This window comes from Balaenoptera physalus (genome assembly GCF_965194825.1).
Source record: "Balaenoptera physalus genome assembly, chromosome: 4".
In the NCBI taxonomy this organism is placed as follows: domain Eukaryota; kingdom Metazoa; phylum Chordata; class Mammalia; order Artiodactyla; family Balaenopteridae; genus Balaenoptera; species Balaenoptera physalus.
In genome coordinates, this window is record NC_138891.1 from 22458546 (window position 1) to 22482328 (window position 23783).

General features: G+C 40.7%; 1 protein-coding gene across 4 annotated transcripts in view; it reads right to left on the reverse strand.

Moving 5' to 3' along the window:
• NMNAT3 (nicotinamide nucleotide adenylyltransferase 3) overlaps positions 1-23783 on the reverse strand; it is a 114732-nt gene that overhangs the window by 45858 nt on the left and 45091 nt on the right. For 2 of the 4 annotated variants that reach the window (XM_082461317.1, XM_082461319.1), the window contains exon 2: positions 18762-18907. In XM_082461317.1, the coding sequence (XP_082317443.1) occupies positions 18762-18870 (109 nt within the window). In that variant the 5' untranslated portion in view covers positions 18871-18907. Of the gene's footprint in view, positions 1-18761; positions 18912-23783 lie in introns of all 4 variants that reach the window. The other 2 variants (XM_082461316.1, XM_082461318.1) reach the window with 1 other exon arrangement.

Sequence of the window (23783 nt, forward strand, 5' to 3'; positions counted from 1 at the left end):
ATGATGTTGATCTGTTTTGATTCTGGTGATATTACCTTTAATACTTGGTTGAGGTGGTGTCTGCCAGATTTCTCTATTGTGAAGTCACTATTTTCTCCTGTGTATTTGTAATTAACAAGGATCTTGTGGGAAAGTGCTTTGAGACTATGCAAATATCATACTTTCACCCACTAATTTTAGCATCCATTGAGGATTCTGGTGGGCAACAATCATTACTATGATGTTGGCCAAATGGTGATTTTCTATTTCCAACATTCTTTCTACAGTATTAATTAGAATTCTACTGGAAGGAAGAAATGTTGCCTTTCCTGCACTTATTCAATCACTTATTTATGTCAATATGGACTCATGAATATTTATTTTATTCTGTGGGGTGGAATCCATTATTTATTTTGTTCCTCAGATTATCCCAGATTTGCCCAATGGAAGCTCCTTTAAGTTGCCTCCTATGTCTTTTTGACATGCTCCCATCATTTATTAAGTATTCCCTTGTTTTCTGGAACCACAAGACATTCATGCTCGTCTTGTACTTTCCCTGGCCCTGCTCTGGAATTAATCATTTTTCTAAGAAGCTTGGGTTTCTTTTATTAGAGACCAAGAGGGCTAGTTGTGCCCATTGCTTCTGGAATTTTGTGGTTTCTAGGCACCTCTTAGAAGACAGAACTAGAAATTATATATACATATATACTCACACATGTGTACACACACCTTGCTGTATTTATTTCTGTAACTATCCATCTGGATATATATTAAAAACCATGAGTTCATACTGAAACTTCCGATTCTAATCCAACACCACAGAGTTCATTATAGCCTTCCCCTCCTTTCCTTATTTGTAACTCCTTTTTTTAATACTGAGATACCTGGCTCTGTCATCCACAATAATTTACTCATTTGCTTGATCCTACCATTATTCACATAGAGTAGTTTCAAAATTGCTTACCTACACTCCCGTGGAAAATATATTTTCTAACTAGAGAACAGTATTTATGCACACTTTTTTTTTTGTCTTTACCCTTGCAGTATCCAGTCACAATGATGCTTTCCAAGTTACTGAAGTTGGTTCTTTCCTTTCCCATTGGGTTCAGTGTGGTTATGTATTCATTTATAATAGAGATAGGCTCATTTGTTACTGTCTGTATTACAGCTTGGGTTCCCCTCACAGCCTGGTTGACCTTAATTATACAGTTAGTTTTTTGGAGTGTGAGATTATGTGGTTCTAAGAGACAGACTGAAAACAGTGGTATGCTCAGAGAAGGCTCTCTCCTCCCTCTTCCTAGTTTCTACCCCATTCCCATCCTGAATTCTTTTCACTCTGTTCCCATTCACCCACTTGAAGGAACCAATCTCATTAGCTTATAAAATCCATTCTTAAATGATTTTGTCCTCTTAAGATTTATCTTCCCTATAATTATCAGTAACTCATCAATCTCCCCAAGGTTGAACCCTTTCTAGACAACCTCATCTTTAGAAGTATTTATACAGACACACCTTTTCAGTGCATTTTAATTAATGCCTTTTGTGCTGTTGGGAGTGTTACTTCGCTGACTGTTTTATCTGATGTTGGCTTGGATTTTCTGAATGCTCTTGCATGAGTTCTCTTTATGATCTGCTTAGAAAAGCAGGCAAATGCTGGTGCCTGATTCTGAATGACCTTTGCTTCCCATTTGGAAGACCGAGATGGTTGCAGGTCCTGGCGTATTACCTATGCAGCTGTCTCCTCAGGGAGTTGAAAGTTCAACTTGACTGGCTGGTATGGTGGGAGCAGCAGCAGGTAGAGACAGCATGGTTTGCTCAGGAGATGAGGACCCCCATGGAGAGATGACAAGAGCACTGGCTTTGCATTCTAAGAGACTGGGGCTTTGTCTTTTACTTGCTGGGGAGATCTCATGCAAAATGTGTCACCTCTCCAGGCCTCAAGTTTACTTACACCTGTAAAATGGGAATATTAATACTCACAGCACTGTTTTGAGGATGACATGATTCTATTTAAAAACCCCTGGCGTGGAAGAGGTCCACTGAAAAGACAGTGTCACTTCCTCACTTCACCCTTTCATCCTTACATTCATAAAATATGTTGTTTCAATCTTTCTTGTTTTTTAAATTAAGCTTTTTGAGATAACTGCAGATTTAAAAGCAGTTGTAAGAAATAATGCAGGACAATCCCATGTGCCCTTCACCCAGTTTCCCCCAATGGTAACATCTTCCAGTATGATACTTGATATCACACCCAGGACTGAGACTGATAGAATCCACTGATCTTATTCAGCTTTCACCAGTTCCACATGCACTCACTTGCTCATTTGAGTGCGTGTGTTTAGTTCTATGAAATTTCATTTCATCTGTAGGTTTCATGTATTCGCCACCAACAGCAAACTACATGATAGTTCCCTCACCACCAGGAACCCTCGTGTTGTCCTTTTGTAACCACACCCACTTCCCTCCCATTGCTCCCAAGCCCTCATCCTAACCCCTGGCAATCACGAGTCTATTCTTATTTATATAGTTTTGTCATCTCAAGACCGTTATATAAATGGAATCATTTAATACGTAACCTTTTAGGATTGGCTTTTTTCACTCAGCAATACTCCCTGGAGAGTCATCAAAGTTGTTGTGTGTATAGTTTGTTTCTTATTATACTGAGCTTATTTTATGGTATGGATGTATCCCAGTTTAATTGTTCACCCCCTGAAGGATACCTCGATTGTCTCCAGTTTTTAATTATCATAAATGAAGCTGTAATGAACATTTGAGTACAGGTTTTGTGTGAACATAAGTTTTCATTTGTCTGGGATAAATGCCCATATGTGCAATTGCTGGGTTATATGGTAGTTGCACTTTTAGTTTTACAGGAAACTGCCAAACTGTTTTCCAGAGAGGTTGAGCCATTTTATGTTCCCACCAGAAATTACGAATGGTCCTTTTTCTCTCCATCCTTTCAAGCACTTAGTGTCATCATTATTTTTTATTTTAGCCATTTTAATAGGTGTATGGTAATACCCTATTATGTTTTTAAAGTTGCATTTCCCTAATGACTAATGTTGTCAAATACCTTTCCATGTGTTTATTTGCCATCTGTATATCTTCTTCAGTGAAATGTGTCTTTGCCCATTTCCTTATTGGACTGTTTGTATTTTTATTAAATTTTGAGAATTATTTATTTTAAGTGAGGTAAAATTGGTATATAACATTATATTAGATTCAGGTGTACAACGTAAGTTGATATTTGTATACACTACAAATGATCACCATGATAAGTCTAGTTACCATCCATCACCATACAGTTGACCCCCTTCCCCCATTTAGCACCCCTGCCAAACCCCTTCCCCTCTGGTAACCACTAATCGGCTCTCTGTATCTATGAGTTTGTTTTTGTTTTGTTTGTTCATTTGCTTGGTTTTTTAGATTGCACATATAAGTGAAATCATATGGTATTTGTCATTCTCTCTCTGACTTATTTCACTTAGCTTAATACTTTCTAAGTCCATCCATGTTGTCACAGATGGCAGGATTTCCTTTTTGTTTTGAACGACTGAGTAGTATTCCATTGTATATATATACCATATCTTCTTTATCCATTCATCTGTTGATGGGCACTTTGTATCCATATCTTGACTATTGTAAATAATGCTGCAATGAACATAGGGGTGCATGTATCTTTTTGAATCAGTGTTTTCATATTCTTTGGGTAAATACCCAGAAGTGGAATAGCTGGATCATATGGTAGCTCTACTTTTAATTTTTTGAGGAACCTCCATACTGTTTTCCATAGTGGCTGCACCAACATTCCCACCAACAGGGTATGAGGGTGAGATTCTTTATGTATTCGGGACTCCAGTTTTTTGTTGGATATGTGCTTTGCAATTTCAACTCTTATTTATTTATTTTTTTAATTAATTAATTAATTTATTTTTGGCTGTGTTGGGTCTTTGTTTCTGTGCGAGGGCTTTCTCTAGTTGTGGCAAGTGGGGGCCACTCTTCATCGCGGTGCGTGGGCCTCTCACTATAGCGGCCTCTCTTGTTGGGAGCACAGGCTCCAGACGCGCAGGCTCAGTAGTTGTGGCTCACGGGCCTAGTTGCTCCGCGGCATGTGGGATCTTCCCAGACCAGGGCTCGAACCCGTGTCCCCTGTATTGGCAGGCAGATTCTCAACCACTGCGCCACCAGGGAAGCCCTCAACTCTTTTTGAAGAATAAAACAGCAAAAAATTAAACAAAAAGCACTGATTTCTTTTAGCTTTCTATCTGGTTGGGGGAAAGGAGAAGAGGGTGAGAAACGAGGGGAAAAGGTGGGAAGCATCTTATGGTTTATGAGAACACAAGCAATCGCTCCCATTTTTCACAGCATGTGCATATGAGCTGCAGTGAGGCAGATGCAAACCAGAATACGGGGGGTGCGGGGTGCTCGGGAAGTGTCTGAGGGCCTTGATACAAGGCACACTCACAGGTGAGGTTCTGTTCACCCCCTAACCTGGCACAACCGAGTCTGGTGCGAGAGTACATACTGTGGAAACTGCCCCCGTCAGAGACCCTGCCAGGATCTGTTTCCTTCAGGCTACATCCCAAAGTAGACATAGAAGGATAAGGAAAATGCTGATTTGTTATTAAATCAGAACAGCACCTCCTCTTGAAAGAATTTGGAATGTAACACTTGTGCAGCCTCAAACCCTTAAAGCCTCACAAGATGAGGAACAAATTGTCTTGGTTCCAAACAATTGCTGGAGTAATTCAACATTCTTAAATCTATCTTCTCCAGAAAAATCTCTTAAATTAGAAACGTGAAAATGAACAGTTTTTCAGACCGGGCTGGAGTAATGCCCATGAATATATATTAAAATCACTCTGATTAATAAATGTCCGTGTGAGCCCAAGATTAAAGTAACATGCTGAGCTTATATAATATTTACTCATGCTCTGATGATATCTCTGAAAGCCCAGAAGACCCAGAACTGGGGCTGTCACTGCCTTAAATAGAATTATTATAGCTTAATTTTCCCCCTTACCTCAGATTGTACCGCACCACCACATCATGGTGCATTTAATTCTCTCAATATTCACTGTGTAATAAAGGATCAAAATTAAAGTCACAGGGGTAGCAAAAGTAACGTGCATCACACTGGACACTGACCAGACATTTTTATTTAACACAGAAAACTGCTGGTGTAAATGACATTGTAATAAATATGCTCCAATTTAAAATGCAAGTCGCTGAGAGGAACTCCTGGGAGCCATAAAATACCTTTCCCCTCCTCAAGGTTGTCCAAAGGGAAAAAAAGGACAAGGCTTTCAACCAGGTTGTTATCTTTACGATGCAATTTAATCTGGGATGCCACAAATGCGTGGGGCAGGATTGTTAGTCAATAACATCATAAAGTATCAAGAAAGTGCTAAAGAAAACAGAAGAAACAGTTTTGCGGTTTTCTCACTTCCATGCGTAAATGTGAGAATATTATGTTAACCTGTCTGGTGGTGGCCACGGGACCTGGAGCTACTCTGAGCCCGCACTGCGGGGCGCCTGCTCAGGATGCAAGTGGAGAGACCAAAAATGTATTGGATTTGTCGAGTAGGTTAGACCCTTCAGTTCATTCCTAGTTTGCTGCAGTAGCTCTAATTATTTTGTTGTTTTGAGCCCTTTCCCCTTTGCCATGCACCCCTTCTTCAAACTGCAACTGTCCTTCCTTCCTTTTTCTCCTGAAGCAACAGCAAAACCTTAAAAACTGACAGAGACACTATAATACACTATATATATATATATATAATACATATAATACACTATAATCTCTGTCTTGAGCCAGGACAGAGATTTGGCTGAGAGCAGATATGTGCCCACTTCTGCTGCATGCACCTAGAAGACCAATGCTCTTTTTTTTCTGGGGGCATCTACTGAATCAATTATAAACAAAGCACAAAGAATAAATTCTGGAAAATATAGTTTGGGAAGCTGAATTCCAACCAGAGTGAAAATCGGGAAACATAGTCTGAGACTGACAGTTTCTGAGCACTTGGAAAAAGTGATGACTGTTCAGAGTTAGCAAGAGTTTGCTGAGAATAAGTCATTTCCCTATTCGGTAGAGTTTCCAGATGGGCAGGCAAGTAACCACCATGGAGGCAAAACCTCATCCAGGCATTTGCCAAGGTCTCATAAGATCACCTTGGCAACAGGGTGGTAAATGCACACTGGGCCACGCTGCAGGCAGGAGGAGTTATCCAGGGCTGTGCACTTGCCCCCAAGGTGAGTCCTGGTCACTCTGGGGAAGAGGGCTTGAACTCTGAGTCAGCCATCCCTGGCACCAGATGGGGTCCGGCTATCCAGGTACAGGCTGCTGAGAGTATTCTAGCAGGTGATTTTCTGGAGGCCATCTATCTGAGGATCCCTGTGCCCAGGTTCCATCTATGGCAGAGACCTTACTTCGTAGGCATCTGATGAGACACTTGGTCAAAGGGTTTCAGTGAGTTCCCTTCACCTAAAGTCCACATTCCTTACCTGGTATTTCAGACTCCAAAATCAAGCCCCGACCACTTCTCTACTTTCTATGAGTTCACCCAGACTCTGCTCTCGTCAAATCTGTCTTTGGGACTTGCACATTCAGGAGGCCTCACAAGAGCCGGCTGGTGCATCTCTGCAGCACAGGGCAGCGAGAAGAACACTGGCCTCGGGGCCCAACGCCTGGGTTCAGGCCCCAGCTCCCCCACGTACTAACTTTGTAAGTGATAACCTCTCCAAGCCTCGGTTTCCCTGGCTTACCTTCTATAAAGGTAGGGACAACACTACCTCCTGACCTTGAATACCTGCTGTGCTCCAGGCTTGCACTTCCACAGTCTCCCGTAATCATTAAAGCCCATGTGATGTTCTCTCGCGCGGGTCTCTCAAAGTCAACAGGTCTGAAGCTGAACTTGTCCCTCCCCAAGTCTGCTCCACCTCCAGACTCTCTCCTCCGTGGGTGGCGCTCTCTCTCCCCCTCAGACCCAACCCACTATCAGGTCAGCTTCACCCTCTCATGACCTTCCCCATCCACCAACTTCTTTTCATTGTCATGTCACCCTCTCATCAAAAGTATTGCTTAAATTGCCTCTTAACTGGCTTCCCTCTGCCCACTCATTAGTGCTAGGATGGCGGGGGCAGATACAAGGAGGAGGGAGGGAAAGGCAGATCTTCCCACAGCTCTTAGGATGAAAAACAGACTCCTTAACAATGGCCGGCAAGGCCCTCACGGTCTGCCCCCCAACCCTTTCCTCACCTCCTGTAACACTCCCCTCTGTTCCTGCTTCCCGGTCATCCCTCAGCGGCTCTGTCCTCTTCCCACAAGGAGCCTTTGTACACGCACTTTCCTGGTCCAAGAGTGCTCTTTCCCTGCATCCCCTGACCCAGGCCAACCTCACTTTCAACCTAAAATGTGCCTCACTATTCTTCTCCAGCTCAGTCCTTACATTTTCAGAAGCACTTTCCCTGGATTCCCTGCCTCTGTCAAGTTGCCTCACTGCTCACCCTGATAGCATCAGGAAATCCCCTCAGAGGCATGTGTCGCCCGAGTAATTTTACCTCTGTGGGATCTGATTAACATCTGTTTCCTTGTTACAGACTGAATACTTGTGTCTCCCCCAAATTCATATGTTGAGACCCTACTCCCTGATGTGATGGTATTAGGAGATGGGGCCTTTGGGAGGTAATTGGGATTAGTCAGGGTCATGAGGGTGGGGCCCTCATGAATAGGATTCGTGACCTTATAAGAGCCACGAGAGAGCTTGCTTCCTCTCTCTGCTCTCCTCCATGTGAGGACATGATGAGAAGTCAGAGTCTGCAACTCTGAAGAGGGCTCTTGCCACAAACTAACCATACTGGCACCCTGATCTCAGACTTCCAGCCTCCAGACTGTGAGAAATAAATTTCTCTTGCTTACAAGCCACCCAGTCTATGGCATTTTTGCTTATAGCAGCCTAAACTGACCAAGGCACTCCCCCAGGGGCACAGGGCCCACTTTTGTTGCCTCTGCTTCTAGCACAGTTTCCAGCACAGACAGGTGCTCAACAAGAAGTTTGTTGAGTGAATGGAGGCAACACGGCATGGTGGCTACAAGCACAGACTGCAGGGAAGACTGGCTCTACCCTGTGTGTGACGTCGGGCAAGTCACTCAACTTCTCTGAGCTTCAGCTTCCCCATGTGTAAAATAGGGAGGGTGACAGCATCCACCTCATAGGGTTGTTAGGAAGATTCAATGACCTCTGTTTAAATGTAATGTACTCAGAACACTACCTGACAAATAGTAAGGATGGTATGTGTTTGTTAAATATGTAAAATGAACAGGTGCTAAATAATTATTAAATGAACAAGTATTAATGAAGCTGACAGAAAACCTGATTTTAAAAAAGAAATACAAGTGGATTGTTGTTGAAATATAGGCCAATGGCCAAATCATGCTGACTAGAAATAACAAACTGTCTAAGTAACAGAAAACAGGATTTAAATTTAATTCAGCCTTCGTTAGTAAGTTTGTGACTACATGTTGGGAAAACAACTACTTACAACTGGGAATACATCCAACATCTTAAGAGAAATGCGGGCTCAAATTCTTAATCCAAAGAAAGCTTTAGGTATGTCTGATGCTATTGATTAGTCATATGCTGGGCTGAATCATTTCTGTCAAAAATCAGCAAACCAAGAATAAAACTCCCAAGTGAACTTTTTAAAACCACCCACACCCACTACACAAATTCATCCGTCAAGGCTTTGAAAATCTTCTTTCAGAGTTCCCCACACGGCACACAGTGCAAGGCAAGAAAGTGCCTGTGATTAGAGGACAACACTATAAAATACAGAAAATCCACAGATATCACACATTCCTACCAGCCCTTATCATATTCCCCAACATTCTTTCAAGTAAAGGAGTATAAAAAAATAGCTGGCTCAACATTTCATCCTTTGAGCATGTATGACTTTTTGTCAGGGTATTAACAACAAAAATCTTCAGACCTAAGTTTTCATCCAGTGTATAATTATTTTTACTATAAAGGGGTGTGTTATCACAGGAGTAAAGACAGTAAAAAGTTGTGATGTATTATAGTGTCTCTGTCAGTTTTTAAGGTTTTGCTGTTACTTCATGAGAAAAAGGAAGGAAGGACAGTTGCAGTTTGAAGAAGGGGTGCTTGGCAAAGGGGAAAGGGCTCAAAACAACAAAGTAATTAGAGCTACTGCAGCAAACTAGGAATGAACTATTAATTTCTCTTCAAACGTACTACACAAATTGCTTCAGCTTGTTTAGTTCAATTTATATGAGTGTAATATTGAATTAAAATTGTGAGTCGTTTTAGTGAAAATACACCAACAGAAGGGAGATTTCATTTTCTTTATGAAAAAAGAAAGTCAGCTGTGAGGCCAGATTTTCATCCAGCCTTAATTGTGAGCTGATTCTGATTGAGAGAAAAGGCTCTGTTTAAATATTTTTCCTCGGAGAAATGAGGGGTTGGGTGATGGCTTGATGCACAGTTCTGCTGGCTATGGGAGGCTACAGCCAGCCACTGGGGCTGTGGGTAGGGGGAGAGGAAGCCCAGCTGTGCAGAGAAGGGAAATTCTCCCCACGCACCCCTCTCCATGACCTGGTTCTCCCTACCTCCAGCCTCATTTCTCTCCCATGTGCTGGAACGTGATTCTCTTCCACTTCTGTGTTTTACCAGTGCTCCTTTCTCTGCCCGTAATGCCCTCTAAACTATGCTTGGCTAAGTTTTTCATGTTCTTCAAGCCTTGGGTGTCATCTCTTCCAAAAAGCTTTCCCCAACCGCCAGGTGAGAGATGTCTCTCCTTTGCATCTAGTGCCACAATCACTTGCTACCATGTGTCTCTCATCACCTACACTGTGCATCCCTCTTGGGCAGGAGATGCAATTTAATCGATTCTATTTCCAGCAACAGTGCCTGGCATGAAGAAGATGCAGTAGGTATCTGTGGAACGTTGAAAGATGTCAACCCGCTGTATAACACGCAAAGACACAGGCAGCAGAATCCATTCTGGACTTTCAAAAATGACCAGGTACTTTCTATGCAAGAATGACTGAGAATAAAGGCAAGAAGATGCTCAAGGTCATATGTGAGGCCCCTCTACCTATTAATACTTTAAGTTACAGAAATCATATGCAATATAAAAATATACTGTATCCATATGACTAATTATTCATGCATTCTGTGGTTATCATGAGCTTTAAGGATGAGGAATAGTCTCTGACACCTCGCTGGGCCATGCTAGAGCCTGACCATGTGCTAAGTGAGAGTCTGCAAGTATATGAAGTATCCAAAGTCCCCAGTACAGTGTACAGATGTACCTGCCTGGGAAACAGCACATTGCACAAAGCAGAGTACAGTCCCTGCCTTGATAAACCTCAGAGCGAAGACAACAGGGGCATTTCTGATGAGTCAGGGTTGGTGGGAAAAGCCACTTAGTGGCTAAGAGTCAATCAGATGTTTATACCAAGCAAAGCACATGCTATCCACCCTGAAAAGAACATGATTCCACACACTACTTTAAGATATATAGGGAATACATTCCTACTTTCTCCCAAATAGAAATATTCTTTGTTTCCCCCACATACTTGCCTTAGAATAAATTTTGTGACGTGGAATTGCTAGACTATGGATATATACTTTTTTTTTCTAAGAGATAAGGACATTTCATTTTTGACTTGTAAGAGATTGACAAGCTGTTTTCCACAGCCATTGAACTATTCACATTCCTTCCAGTAGTGTATGAGAAGTCCAATTACTCCACATCTTTGCCCATAGTTGGTATGACTGGTCTTTTTAATTTTAGCTGTTCTAATAGGGGTGCAGTGGTATCTCATTGTGGTCTTATTCTGCATTTCCTGTATGCAATTAAGCATCTTTCTGTGTGCTTATTTGCCATCTATATAACTTCTTTGGTGAAGAGTCTGTTCAAATAGTTCCTCCAATTTTTATTGGGTTATTTGGTTTTTTAAAAAATTACTGTATTGAGATGTCCTTACATATTCTGGATAAAAGTCCTTTAACAGATTTATGCTTTGCAAATCCTTTCTCCCAGGCTATGGCTTGTCTTTTATTCTCTTAGTGTCTTTTGAAGAGGATAAGCTTTTAATTTTGATGCAATCTGTCTTTTTTTTTTTTTTTCCTATTTTGGATCACGCTTTTGGTAGTGTCTTATCTAAGAAATCTTTATCTAACCCAAGGTCACAAAGATTTTCTCCTGTTTTCTTCTAGAAATTTCATAGTTTTATGTTTTACATTAAAGTTTATGATCTATTTTGAGTTAGTTTTTGTATATGGTGCAAGCTTTGGGTTGAGTGTTATTTTTTTGGTGGGGGTAGGGGGGAACATATGGATATTCAATTGTTCCATACCATTTTTTGAAAAGAGTATCCTTTCTCTTCTGAATTGCCCTTTGCAACTTTGTCAAAACTCAGTTATCTATGTAAGGAGGGGGGGTCAAATTTCGTGCTCACTATTCTGTTCCATTGATCTATTTAACTATTTTCACACCAATACCACACTGTAACAAGTACTGTAACTTTATAATTAGTCTTGAAATCAGATAGTGTCAATCTTCCAACTTCGTTCCTTTTTTTTCAAAATTACTTTGGCTATCCTGGGTCATTTGCATTTCCATATGAATTTTAGAATTAGCTTATCAATTTTTACCAAAAAGCTTATTGGGATTGAATTGAACCTATAGGTAAATTTGGAGAGAACTGAAATCTTAACACTGTTGAGTCTTCCAACCCACAAAACAAGGCATATCTCTCCATTTTAACTAGGTTGTATTAAATTTATCTCAACAATGTTTTGTAGTTTTTAGCATATGAATCCTGCACACTTTTGCCAGATTTATCCCTATTTCTTTTTTTATGCTATTGTAAATGGTATTATTTTAAAATTTTAATTTATGATTCTTTGCTGCTTGTATATAGAAATGCAATGATTTTTATGTATTGATCTCATATCTAGCAACATTACTAAACTCACCTATGACTTCTAGGAGCTTTTTTGTAGATTTCTATGTATTTTCTCCATAGATGATTATGTCATCTACAAACATTTTTTTTTCCTATTCCAATCTGGATGACTTTTTCTTTTTCTTGCCTATTGTTTTAGCTAGAACCTCCAGTACAATGTTGAATAGAAGTGATAAGAATGGACATCCTTATTTTGTTCCTCATCTTCTGATTGGAGAGTTTAATACATTTACAGTTACGGTAATTACTGATAAGGAGGGACTTACTTCTGTCATAGTGCTATTTGTTTTCCATATGCCTTATAGATTTTTGTCCCTCATTTCCTGCATTACTGTCTTTTAGTTGATTTTTTAGTAGTGAAATGTTTAAATTCCTTTCTCATTTTCTCTTGTGTATTCTATAGCTATTTTATTTCTGGTTACCATGGATTACATTTAACATCCAAAAGTTATAACACTCTAATTTGAATTTATACCTGCTTAACTTCAATGACATACAAAATCTCTGCTCTTTTAACGCTCTGTCCCCACACCTTTTGGTTGCTGATGTCACAAAATTACATCTTCGTACATTGTGTGCCCCAAACTAGTAATTCTTTTAAATGAATTAATCTCTTAAATTATGTAGAAAGCCAGACTTGAAGTTACAAACCAAAGTTACAATAATACTAGCTTATTTTAGACTAAGTTTTTTTTCTTTAAGTGTATTAATCTCTTAAATTGTGTAGAAAATAAAAAGTACAGTTACAAACCATTGTTACTAGCTTTTACAATTTCCCATGTATTTACCTTTATTGAGATCTTTATTTCTCCATACAAATTTGAGTTACCATCTTGGGTCCCTTCATTTCACCTGCAGAACTCCCTGAGGTAACAAATTCCCTCAGCTTTTTTTTTTATCCAGGAATGTCTTAATTTTCCTCTCACTTTTGAAGGATAGTTTTGCCAGATATGGGATTCCTTTTTTTTTCTGGCCATGCTGCACAGCTTGTGGGATCTTAGTCCCCCGACCAGGGATTGAACCTGCATCCTTGGCAGTGAAAGAGCGGAGTCCTAACCGCTGGATCACTGGGGAATTCCCCAGATATGGGATTCTTAGTTGACAGCTTTTTTCCAGCCCTTTGAATATATCAGTCCACTGCTTTCTGGCCTCCAAAGATTCTGATGAGAAATCTGCTGAAAATCTTATTGAGGATCCCTTGTACATGATGATTTGCTTCTCTTGCTGCTTTCAAGAATTCTCTTTGTCTTCGGGTTTTGAAAGTTTGATTATAATGTGTCTTAGTGTGGATCTCTTTGAGTTCATCTTACTTGAAGTTGGTTGGGCTTCTTGGATGTTTGTATTTATATCTTTCATCAAATTTGGGAAGTTTCAGCCATTATTTCTTCAAATATTCTCTCCGCCCCTTTCTTTCTCTTTTCCTTCTTGGACTGTCACAATGTCCACATTATGGTGTCCCATAGGTTTCTTAGGCTCTGTTCACTTTTCTTTAATCTTTTTTCTTTCTGTTCCTCAGACTTGATAATTTCCATTGTCCTATCTTCATGTTTGCTAATTCTTTTTTTCTGCCTGCTCGAATATACCTTTGAATCTCTCTAGTGAACTTTTCATTTCCATTCTTATATCTTTCATCTCCAGAATTCCTTTTTGGTTTCTTTTTAGGTTTTCTATCCCTTTACTGATATTTCCATTTCATTCATAGATGGTTTCTTGACTTTCTCCACATCTTCCTTTAGTTATTTGAGTATCTTTAAGACAGCTGTTTTAAAGTCTTTGTCTAGTAGATCTGCCATCAGGTCTTTTTCAAGGGTGATTTTTGTTTATTTATTTTTTTTCCTTTGAATGGGCCATACATTCCTGTTTCTTTATATGCCTTCTGATTTTTTTGGTTGAAAACAACATTTGACTCTAATGATGTGGTAACTCTGGAAATCAGATTATTCTCCTTCCCCAGGGTTTGATATTTTTGGTTGTTGTTATTATTTATTGTTTTTTGATGGTTGTAGGCTGTCTTTGTGCTGAGGATCAGCCCAAAGTATAAAGTTAAAGTCTTCTCAGTCTTTTTTCAGACTTTCCCTAGGCATGTGTGGTCACTTTCTAATTTTTCCCATATATGCAGTTAATTTTGAATGTGCTAGTCTTTAATGTCTGGCTCCCAAAAGGGGAAAAAGAGAAAAAGGAGGGGAGGGGAAAGCGTGCTGATTGTTTAAATCCCCTGGAAGTTACTTCAGCCAGAGAGGGAGGGGCTTGCAACAATGAGAGGAAATGCAACAATGGCTGGCCACCTTTGTCTGTACATCAGTGATCAGAGGCAGTAACCAGAGATCAGAGCACAGATCCCCAATATTTGGAAGACAGAGGCCCTTTTCCCCACACTGGCTCCCACAAGCTATGTGCAGGCTGTTCCAGGAACATGGGCACAGCTGCCTGCCATGTGGCTGGGGGTGGGGGAGGGGTAGCTCTTACTGGGCTAAGAGCTGAAGTTGACTAAACTTAACTGCACTTTATCTGTCCATGTCTTCCCCTGGACATAGTCCATCTTCAACAGACTTCAGTATTCCAAAATGGTTACATCAGACAGATTCTGCTGGTGCAATTATTGTTTAGGTGGGGAGACAGATTCCTGTGGCTTCCTACTCTGCCATCTTCCCAGAAACCTTTGTGGGATGTTTTTTAAACCACAAATTAAACCTCTTTTGTTGGTATAAAGCTATTTAGGTTACTTGTTTCTTCTCATTTAAAAAAAAAATCTATTTTTGAATGAGGTTTGGTAGCATGTCTTTTGAGGGATTTGTCTATTCCAATTTTTAAAATGATCAAATTTGTAGGCATAAAGTTGTTTATAATATTCCCTTATATTTTCTATATAAGTGTTCAAAATCTATAGTTATGTCACCTCTCTCATTCCTGGTAATAGTAATTTATGTCTTTCCTCTTTATCTTCCTGTTAGTATGGCTAGAGGTTTATAACTTTTATTGATTTTCTCAAAGAAACAACTATTGGTTCAACTGATTTTCTGTAAAGTGTTTCTGTTTTCTCTTTAATTGATGTCTGCTCTGTTCTTCATTATTTCCTTTCTTATGCTTATTTTGTGTTTCATTTGTTCCTCTATTCCTAATTTCTTAAGATAGGAGCTGAAGTCGTTGATTTAAAACCTTTCTTTTTTTTTCTAATACAGTGTTTAGTTAGTGCTACAATTCCCCCTAAGTATTGTTTTAGTGACATCCCCAAATTTTTGATATATTTGACTTTAATTTTCATTCAGTTCAAAATATTTTCTCATTTCCATCTTGATTTCCTTTGTGACACATGGGTTTTTTAGAAGTGTGTTATTCCATTTTGATATTTGGGGAATCTTCCAGGAATCCTTCTATTATTGATTTCTCATGTAATTCCATTGTGGTCACATATTTTGTAGGATTTCAAGCCTTATACATTTATTGAAGCTTCTTTTATGGCCCAGAATATAGTCTATCTTGGTAAATGTTCTCTGTGCCCTTGAAAGGAAAGTGTATTCTGTTGATGTTTGGTAAGTGTTCTATGCAAGTCAACTAAGTTGAATTGGTTGATAGTGTTGTTCAAGTCTTCTATATCCTTAATAATTTTCTGTGTATTTATTCTATCAATTAGTGAGAAGAGACTTAAAATATCAGACTGTAATTGTGGATTTGTCTATTTCTCCTTGCTGTTCTACACATTTTTATTCTTATGTATTTTGATATTCTATTATTACATTTTAAAAAGGTTTAGAATTATTACTTCCTCTCAAATAATTGACATCTTTATAATTATGAAATGACTTCCTTTATTCCTGTTAATATTCTTACCTCTGAAATCTCCTTTCTCTGACACTAGAGCTATTTCAGCTTTCTTTTAATTAGTGTTTGCATGGGATAGTTGTCTGTTCATTTACTTTGAACCTAATTGTGTCTTTATATTTGGTATGTTTCTTGTAGGCATCAAATAATTGTAGTTGAGTCCTTCTTATTTTATCCAATCTGACAATGCCTGCCTTTTAGCAGAAGTTGTTAGACTATTTATATTTAAAGTGATTACTGATATGATTAGGTTTAAGTCTATCATTTTGTTATTTGCTTTCTATTTGTCCCATCTATTCTTTGGTCCCCCGTTCCCCTTTTTCTTCCTTCTTAGATTAACTGAGTATATTCTCATTCTATTTTATCTCCATTGAAAGTTTATGAGTTATAACTGTTTGCTTTTTTATTTTAGTGGTTGCATTAGGCTTTATAATATATATCTTTAACTTATCATAGTCTACCTTTAAGTGATATTATAACACTTCATGTATAGCATAAAAACCTTACAGTAGTATTCTATTTCTCCCCTCCCAGTCTTTTTGATACTGCTGTCATATATTTTACATCTACATATGTTATAAACCCCACAATATATTGTTATTTTTGTTTAAATGGTCAATTATCTTTTAAAGAAATTTAAATAATAAAAAAAACATGTATAATTGCCCATGTGGTTATCAATGCTCTGTATTCCTTTGTGTAGATACATTTTTCCATTTGGTATCAACTTCCTTCTGCCTAAAGGACTTTGGTATTTCTTGTGGTGCAGGTTTGCTGGTGGTGAAATCATTCAGCTTTTGTAGAACTGCAAATGTCTTTACTTTGCCTTTGTTTTTGAAAGATATTTTTGCCAGATATAGAATCCTAGATTGACAGGTTTTTTTCTTTCAGTACTTTAAAGATCTGTACCACTGAATTCCCTTTTGCTGAATTCAGAAACAAGAAATCTGCTATCTTCTTTATTTGTTCTTCTGTAGCTGCCTTTAAGATTCTCTCTTTATTATTGGTTTTGAGAAACTTTATTATCATATACCTTGGCGTTGTTTTCTTCATGTCTCTTGTGCGTGGGGTTTGTTGAGCTACTTGATTAAATCTGTTTTCATCAAATTTGAAAACACTTCAGTGATTACTTCTTCAAATATTTTTTCTGTTCTTTGTTTTTTTTCCTTCTAGGAGTTCATTTACAAGTATATTAAGATGATGTAAATTATCTCATATCTCACCAATATTCTTTTCTTTATTTTTAAAAATTCTTTTTTCTCTTTATGTTTCATTTTGGATTGTTTCAGTTTGGATAGACTGTTATAGCTTCAAGTTCACTAACCTTTTCTTCTGCAGTGTCTAATCTGTTGTTAATCCTATCCAGTTTATTTTTCATCTCACATACTGTAGTTTTCATCCCTAGATATTTGAGTTCTTTTAATATTTTCCATGTCTCTACTTAATTTTTGAACATATGTCACATAACTATTGTAATCTTTAATGTCCTAGTCTGCTAATTCTAATATCTGCATCAGTTCTGGTTCGACTTCCATTGATTGATTTTTTCTCCTCATTATGGATGTGTATATAGACTTCAATTCTTTTTTCTTATGGAAAACCAAGTTGCCCTCCAAAAATGTTTTATCATTTCCCATCACTACCAATACATGAGTGTTTGTTTCCCTCCCTATCCTGCCAGCACTGAATTTTGACAATCTTTTATCTTTGCCTATCTCATAGGCTAGAACTATTTACTACCACAACGGATATTTATTGAGCACCAGCTATAAGCCTCATGACAGACGGCAATTCTGTGGTGTTCAAGCAGTCACAGTAGCTGCCCTCATGGTGCTTGTTACCTTGTGGCATTTATGTTTTTATTTGCATTTTCATTGATTATTAGTGATGTTGAGCAGCTTTTCTCAAGTTTACTGTCCATTTATATTTCTTCTTTGGTATATGGCTTACTAATGCTCACTGACCAGTTTTAAGTTAACTGTTTGGATTTTTTATTCCTATGTCAGAGCTATTTATTTACTAAAAATAAATACTTCACTTTTTGAAAAATTAAAAAATGTTTTGTAAACAAAGACATTTCTTTAAAATAAATTAATATTTGTAAGTAATTTCTTTGAAGAAATGATTTACATGTTATTCAAATATTTTTTTCTATGTTAAAAGTAAATAGAAATTGATTTTGATTTAAAAACAATGCCCTTAAAAGACAAACATTTTTGAGCAATGCAAAAATACAAAATACATATATGAATACATAAGATATACATAAATACATAATGAATAAAACTTTCATATGTATCTGACATCAACAAATAAATGACTTATATTCTTTAGAAATAATCATGCAGATTACAAATGCCATTTTACTCTCTTAATAATGAAATGGAAAGTCAAGGAGATGGAACATTTCCAGATTAAATATTTCCAGCTGATTAAATATTTCTGGCAAAGCCATGCCATCTGTATTAGAAATGCCCTATATACAAGTCTGTTAATTTGCAATTGTCTAAGATCTATTCTTTCAAAGGAGAACGTGTCAAAATCCCCATTATAGAATGTTTGCTTACCCACTGAAGAGTAGCAGGAGTTCTCAAAGGTACATGCTACCTATTCATCTGGCTGTGTGGGTAAATGCTTCCTGGAGCCCCAGGAAGGATGCCCTGATTGAGACACAGGTTCTACAACGTGCCCAGTTGTCTTTTTAGCATTAACAGTCAACGTGAAGTGGACAGGGGGGTAGCGGATCCTGAGAAGCATTTCAGCTCTATGGCCAGCGATATGACTTGTACACATGTCACATGGCTAAGGGGTGTTAGCCCTCTGAGTATGATGGAGGAAATGTATGTCACCAGTTATGCTGTGAATGAATAAATTGGACAGTTTTAATAATGGGGATGATGACAGCAGCCAGCAAAGCCCCAAGAGGCCCAACACACCAGTTCTTCCATTGGACCTGGGCCCCGTGACTGACCTGTTTGGTGAAGGTGGTCTCTGGCCACCTCAAACAAGCGCAGGTGCATGTTGGTGATGGGGTTGAAGGAGCCACAGGCCAGGAGCACCACGGGGATTCGGCTCTTCATCTTGTCAGGCACATTCACACCCGTTGCAGCAGCCACCCTGCCTTCATTGGGACAAAAACTCACGTCAGGGAGTTGGCACCAAGACAAGTGTCAAGATCAGTGTCTCTAAGCCACACGCAGGCCATTACTTCTCACTTGTAAGATGACTGAGGAGGCAAGAATAACAATAACAACATTTACAGGAGGTTCACCATGGGCCAGGAACTGTGCCAAGCACCATGCCAAGGTACAGCTCTTATCTTACCAAATGCTTTCAACTCAATCCTGAGTAGTTACTTATACAGCTCAGGGACCTTAGAAGCTGCAAGGCCAGGACCGGAACCCAGGCAGCCTGACCCAAAGACCGTGTTTTGCCCATAACCTCTACATCCTCCCTGTGCTCTGATGGATCAGCTTAGGGTCAAAAGGCATATGTAAGATGCCCAAAATGTCATCTCTGATAGTCCAAATAGAAGTCACAGGCCTCAGAGCAGAGTGGAACTTTTTACAAACTTATTTCAAAATAATTTCAGACTTACAAAAAAAGTTGCAAAATTCGTACAAAGAATTCCTATATACCCTTTACACAGAGTCCCCAAATGTTAACATTTTACCACACTTGCTACATTCATTCTCCCTCTCCATATACACACACATATCTGTAAATACCTATAATTTTTTTCTGAAATGTTTGAGAATAAGTTGTAGGCATAATACCTCTTTAAATACTTCAGTATGTGTTTTCTAAGAGCAAAGACATTTACTTATATAACTGCAGAACAATGATTAAAATCAGAAAATTAACATTGCTACAGGACTATAATCTAATCTACAGGTCTTTTCTGATTTCACTCATTGTCTTTATCTGGGGCCCAAGCATTTTTTGAGAGGGTCAGGCCCAGACACTCTCCGTACATAGTTCATTTACCCTCACAACAACCCTATAAGTGTAAGTAATATTATCCTCATCTTGCATATGAGGAAACTGAGGCTCAGAGAGGGACTATCATTTGCCCTAGGTCACACAGCCAGTAAGAGGTAGAACTAGGAGTCAAACCAAGGCCTAACTCCAGTGAAGCTCTTCATGAACATTCCAGGAGGCAGTGCCTCAGTGGCAGGAGAGCCCTATCAGCCAGCCTGCCCTGGAGCCCAGGCTGTTTTCTGCTTTACTTTAACCTCACCCAGGTGCTGAAAGCTACAGGGTGAGGAGACAAGAGGGTGGGCCCAGAGGAGGGCTGGGTGGAGACTGAAAGGGCACTGGCCAGCTGGGAGTGGACCTGCCTCCTGGTACTGGGAAGGCTTAAGAACCTCCTTGGGTACATAGAGAAGTTGTTCTGGCAGCGTTCTGAGCTATGGTGGTGTGAGGATAAAAAACTCTCAACATAGGTGGGCTGTGGTTTCTTCCCACTTCCTGAGTTAGCAGGGACACCCCCTGCTGCGTGAGAAGAAAGCAGCCTGCGTGACAGCTGCTGGCCCTGGCTTCTTCCTGGGGAGGGCGGATCTTTAATGAGATAGTATTTGCAGAGTGTGCTGAGCTACTCACAAGAGCAGCCTTGAAATGAGTGTATCTGAAGAGGCTGGCTGCTTTTTACAACTGTTAGGAAGCCTTTCAAAATTCTACTTCATTCTGACAAAATATCATTTTTTTTAGAACCCTTAAAACATGTAACTGCAGCATCTCAGGTAACCTGGGGTTTTGATCCATTTTCTCCAAAGTTCCCAGAAACTGTAAGTTAGAACATTAGTTTGAATGGCGGCATCAATGTGATGCAGTGCGACGATGGGAAGGAGAACAAATTATATATAGCAAGTGTCTGTCTGTCTTTTCTTTCCTTGCGTGGTCACACTGAGCCACGGTGCTATGACAGCGACTGACTCTGTCTGAGCCAAGCGCACCTCAGGCTGGAGGTCGCAGTGGGTGCACATTCCTAGGCTCAGGAACGAGGTCAGTGCACCTGCGTCGTCTGTTTACGCCAACGTTCTTCAACTAAACACCCTCCCAAGCCCAAACCCAGAGAAATACAATGATAGGGCTGGAATGGACTCCCTCTGGGGATTCAGCAGAAAATACACCAGGCTCCGATTCGAGTGCGTCTCAAAGGTGGATGCATGCCATAAAAGTGACTCGTCTGCCCTATCATGTCATAGTATCTAGCGAGATGAAGCAAGCGTGGAGGACTTTTGCTACTGGGAAAGGCTTCTCACCAATAGCATTTAATAGAGGTCCTCCGAGTGAGCAGCAATTGCAGCTGAGGGATTTAACAAGTTGAGAAGGTGGCATACGGTCTTCTTGGAACTTATCATTAAACTGGAGGCGAGGCAAACAGATTCCACCTCCGGACCCCGCCCCCTCTCCAGTTTACCGCCTCCCACTTCACAGTCATCCCGACAGCGTTTCATCCAGCTCCTCAAATACAACACGCAGCTCCTTTCTCCTGCTTGTGCAAATGCTCTTCCGACCACCTGAAAGGAACGCCCTCCTCACTCCTGCCTTCAAGGTGTTCTCCTTGGAGGCCGACGCCTCCCCCCACCCCCACCATGCTAACTGTACCTGTTACTTTATCACTTTCTTCTTTCATGGGCCACAGACCTGTCACTGCCTTGTTTCCACGTCGCTCTTCCCCAAGTAGAAGGTGAACTCCTCCAGGGAGGTTCCGTCTTCATCTAGGCCCCTCAACTCCTGCAGGGTGCCTGGCACGCAGGTACTCAGGAATGTGTGTGGCACGAACGAGAGAATGAGGGACTCTCCCTGACCAAGCATCCTCCTTTTCAGACGGCGACCTCCGCTCTTTGTTTCTGTCCCAAGCAGTCAATGGATTGGGCCTTCCAGGGATATAAGCTGACCTTTCCAGCTTCCCAGGGGTACCTAAGGCCCCTCCCCAAGACCCCACTCCACCCGACTCAGACTGAAAGCAAACAACATATTCCTGCCTTGTTGTGCCATCTTCGATGCCAGGAGCCCATCAATAGGGATATACCAGCCTCCTGCACACTGACACCAAGGTCATTCCTCCACCCTGGAGGTCATCAGCTGTGGCTTTGCCAGGTGAAGGGACTTTGAAGATGCGATTAAATTAAGGATCAGAAATGCAGAGGTTATCCTGGATTATCCGGGTGGGCCAATTTTAACATGATTAGGGTACTAATAAGAGGGAGCAGGAGGGTCACATAGAGGAAGACATAAGGGCCAAAGCAGCGATCAGAAGGCAGGAAGAGGCTCTGCTGCTGGCTTTGAAGATGGAGGGAGGGCCAGGACCCAGCAGGGCGAGAGCAATCAGCAAGGAAACAGATTCTCCCCTAGAGCCTCCAGAAGGAGGGCAGCCCTGTTGACACCGTGATTTCAGACTCCTGACCTCCAGAATCATAAGAAAATAAAATTGTGTTGTTTTAAGCCAATACTTTGTGGCGATTTGTTACAGCAGCCATAGGGAACTCATACACTCACCTATTTGGGGCAGGAACCCTGAAGTGACCTTCAGGCTGCGGTAGGAAAGGCACAGGGATTGAGCCGATAAGGAGGATATGGAAAGGTGTGTCGGGCACAGGGACCAGCATTGCAAAGGTTCAGAAACCACCACTTAAGGTGGGCGATGGACTAACAGCACATAGATGTGGCTGTGTGTGGTGTAAGCTGACGTGCGGGTGGCCCAAGATGGGGGTGCAGAGGGCCCAAGGATCACTCAGTCCCCCAAGGCGGAGTCTAGATTTCATCCTATAGGCCATGAAGGATTAGCTGCATATAACAGAAAATAGAAAATAAAATAAAAACCTCTGAAGGATTTTAAGAGCTCTCAAGTGCCCCCAGGATGGTGTGTCAGGAAGCAAGCCCCGGGATGGCTACCCCGGGGACCCCTCTGCCTGGCAAAGGTCAGGCCGTCCCCAGCTTCCCAGAGGATGGCCTTTCCTGCTGCCTACATTTCTCCTCAGTCACCGGGTAATGTGATGCTGGCCAGTGCCCCACGCGTACTAAATTCTAACTAAGTGTATGCCCCTCGGCCCATTTGTCACAGGCCGTTGCAGAGACACAGAAAGGAAAGGTGAGCCGGGAAGGTTAAGTGCCGTCACTGCGGACGTAATGTGCTAATGCTCATCAACTGGGAGGCGGTTTACCTTTCCCTGTGGTGAGTGCCTCTAATGGGACCTGGCCTGGGAAAGACCTGGCCGAAAACATCCCTGTTTATTATAGACATAAAGCAGATGGCTTTGGGCAGAATGGAAATGGATTCTACAAACATCTTTCATTACAAAGACCTCTTGACCGGACTCCTTGTCTTAAAGAAAACAAGAGGCACGGTTTGGATTTGTGGGGTTGACGAGCACGTTTTTCAGGACCCGGGGAGATCACTTCCATCTGCGCAAGAGTATGAACTTCTCCAGGGCAATCAACCTTCACGCAAACTCCGGGCACTTTTTCAACTTTGCCGGATTCACTCGCTGTTGCTATGGGCACACAGTGCTGCTAAGAACAAAAGCAGAGCCAGCCTCCTCTGTCGTGCGAGGATCCTCTGCCAGCCACCCCTTGGAGGAAACAAACATGCCAATTAAGCACTCGTCCTAATCATGAGACTCGCAGGAAAGCAGGCAGCTTGGCTCTTCAGTTTTGAGAACTTTCAAAAGATTTGGAGGATCCCAAGGAATGGAACGAGCTCTCTTGCAATTCCACACTCAGGAGTTGGGACTGATTTCGACTGTCATAGGAGGGAGGAACTGAGTAACAGCTACTGGGTTTATTGAGTGACGGGCTAGGCACCGGGCAGAAAACCTTATACACACTGGTGCTGATTCTTTCAACACGCCTGGAAGGGAAGGGTTGGTGCTTGCGTTCTGGTAAAGAGTCTAATCGATTTCTCCGAGCCTCAGTCACATGGAAAATGGAGATAATTACACACACCTTCTAGGGCTGTCTTGAGGGTTATCGGAGTTGACCCACTTAG